General features: G+C 69.7%; 1 protein-coding gene across 1 annotated transcript in view; it reads right to left on the bottom strand.

The window, feature by feature from the left end:
- MEGF6 (multiple EGF like domains 6) overlaps positions 1–1,667 on the bottom strand; it is a 36,485-nt gene continuing 34,818 nt past the window's right edge. The window contains exons 26-31 of the mRNA XM_023536989.1: positions 1,347–1,475; positions 1,070–1,198; positions 756–884; positions 522–650; positions 197–409; positions 1–18 (exon numbers count right to left, since the gene is read on the bottom strand). Of these exons, the coding sequence (XP_023392757.1) occupies positions 216–409; positions 522–650; positions 756–884; positions 1,070–1,198; positions 1,347–1,475 (710 nt within the window). The 3' untranslated portion in view covers positions 1–18; positions 197–215. The remainder of the gene's footprint in view (positions 19–196; positions 410–521; positions 651–755; positions 885–1,069; positions 1,199–1,346; positions 1,476–1,667) is intronic.

Genomic DNA, 1,667 nt, shown 5'->3' with positions numbered 1-1,667 from the left:
AGAAGCCCCCTGTGCAGTCTGCAGGACGGCGACGGCCACAGAGAAAGGCCCGAGTGTCGTCCCCGTCTGCCCCAGCCAGGGACCCCCGCCCTCCGGTCACCCTCTCTGTGGGGTCATGCGGGAGCAAAACCCTCGAGCCTCAGTTTCCCTGGCCCTGTGAGCTCTCACAGGAGCAGATGTAGGACTGGGGACCTGCCTGGAGGGGGACGTGGTGGTCAGGGTGGCCCATGGACACGGCACAGGCCTGTCCCGTGTCGGTGGCTCAGGAAGGTCTCCTTCCCGCTTGACAGGGCCCTCTTCCGGTGACTGACCTCCACCCCGGGGACTCTGTGGGTGGCCTGGGGACAGCATGTGGCCCTGATAACCCAAGCAGGCGCTCCATGCTGGGACCCTCCGAGCGGCTGCTCCACTGCGGAGGGAAGGGAGGGGCAGACAGGGGCGCCCAGCCCAGGGCACTGGGCAGCGGGGGCTCCACCAGCACAGACGGTGCTCGTCGCCCCCCCGTGGGACGCCAGACTCACCGAGCTCACAAGTGGCCCCCGTACGTCCCGGGGGGCAGAGGCAGTGGCCAGTGACGGGGTCACAGGGCACCCCACCCTCGCAGTCACACCGCTGATGGCAGCCGTCTCCGAAGGAGCCGGGCTCACAGCCTGGTGGGGACAGTGGGCTCAGCGTCCCCTCCTGTCCCACACCCAGGCCGGACAGGGCCAGGGCAGGGGGGTCGGGTGGGAGCACGTGGGATGTGGGGCACTCACCCCTCTCGCAGAACTGGCCGTGGAAGCCAGCGGGGCAGAGACACTGGCCGCTGACGGGGTGGCAGGGGGCTCCGTGCTGACACTCACACACCCCCTGGCAGCCAGCCCCGTGGAAGCCCGGGGGACAGGCTGAGGGAGACTGAGTTAGAGAGCCTGCCTCAGTTTACCCGAGCGAGCCCGAGGGACTGAGCTACCCCTGCTCCCACCCCGGGCCGGGCCCTGCGTCCCCTCCGCCTGCTCCAGCGTGAGCCCTCTGTGAGAGGGGCTCAGGCCTGCGCCACAGGCCCCCCCAAGAAGCAGACGCCATGACTCACAGTGTTCGCAGGCCTGGCCGTAGAAGCCGGGGCCACAGCGGCAGGCGCCCGTGGCGGGGTCGCAGGGGCCACGGTGGTGGCAGGCGCAGTCCAGGCTGCAGGCAGCACCGTAGCGCCCGGCGGGGCAGGCTGGGGACAGCCGCAGGTCAGCGTCCCGCTATGGAAGGGCAGGGCCACGAGGGCCGGCCCCGCGCGCACCAGCCTGACTCGGGCCGCTTGAGTGCCCACCCTCCAGGCCGCACAGGGATGCGGCCCCCGACCTGGCCAGCACACTCACCCAGCTCACAGTGCAGCCCGGTCCAGCCCAGGCCGCAGGAGCAGCTGCCGTTGGCCGCGTGGCACAGGCCTCCGTTCCTGCAGGAGCACGTGTGCTTACAGCTCACGCCAAACCGGTTCCGAGGACAGCCTGCAGACAGAGGCCGGGCTCTGAGCTCTGGCCCGAGGCTGGACACGCCCCAGACACATCCCCACCAGGTCTGACATTCATTCAACAAACACTTCCCGAGCCCTCTCTGGGCCAGTCTCTGCCGCCTGGGCACACGTGTATCCAGGAGTGACACCTGCCGGGTCCCACCCATTCATCCACCCTCTCAGTCAG

This window comes from Pteropus vampyrus, unplaced genomic scaffold, assembly GCF_000151845.1.
Source record: "Pteropus vampyrus isolate Shadow unplaced genomic scaffold, Pvam_2.0 Scaffold176, whole genome shotgun sequence".
NCBI lineage: Eukaryota > Metazoa > Chordata > Mammalia > Chiroptera > Pteropodidae > Pteropus > Pteropus vampyrus.
The sequence above is the reverse complement of the archived record's forward strand: the minus strand, read 5'-3'. Positions and strand labels throughout refer to the sequence as shown.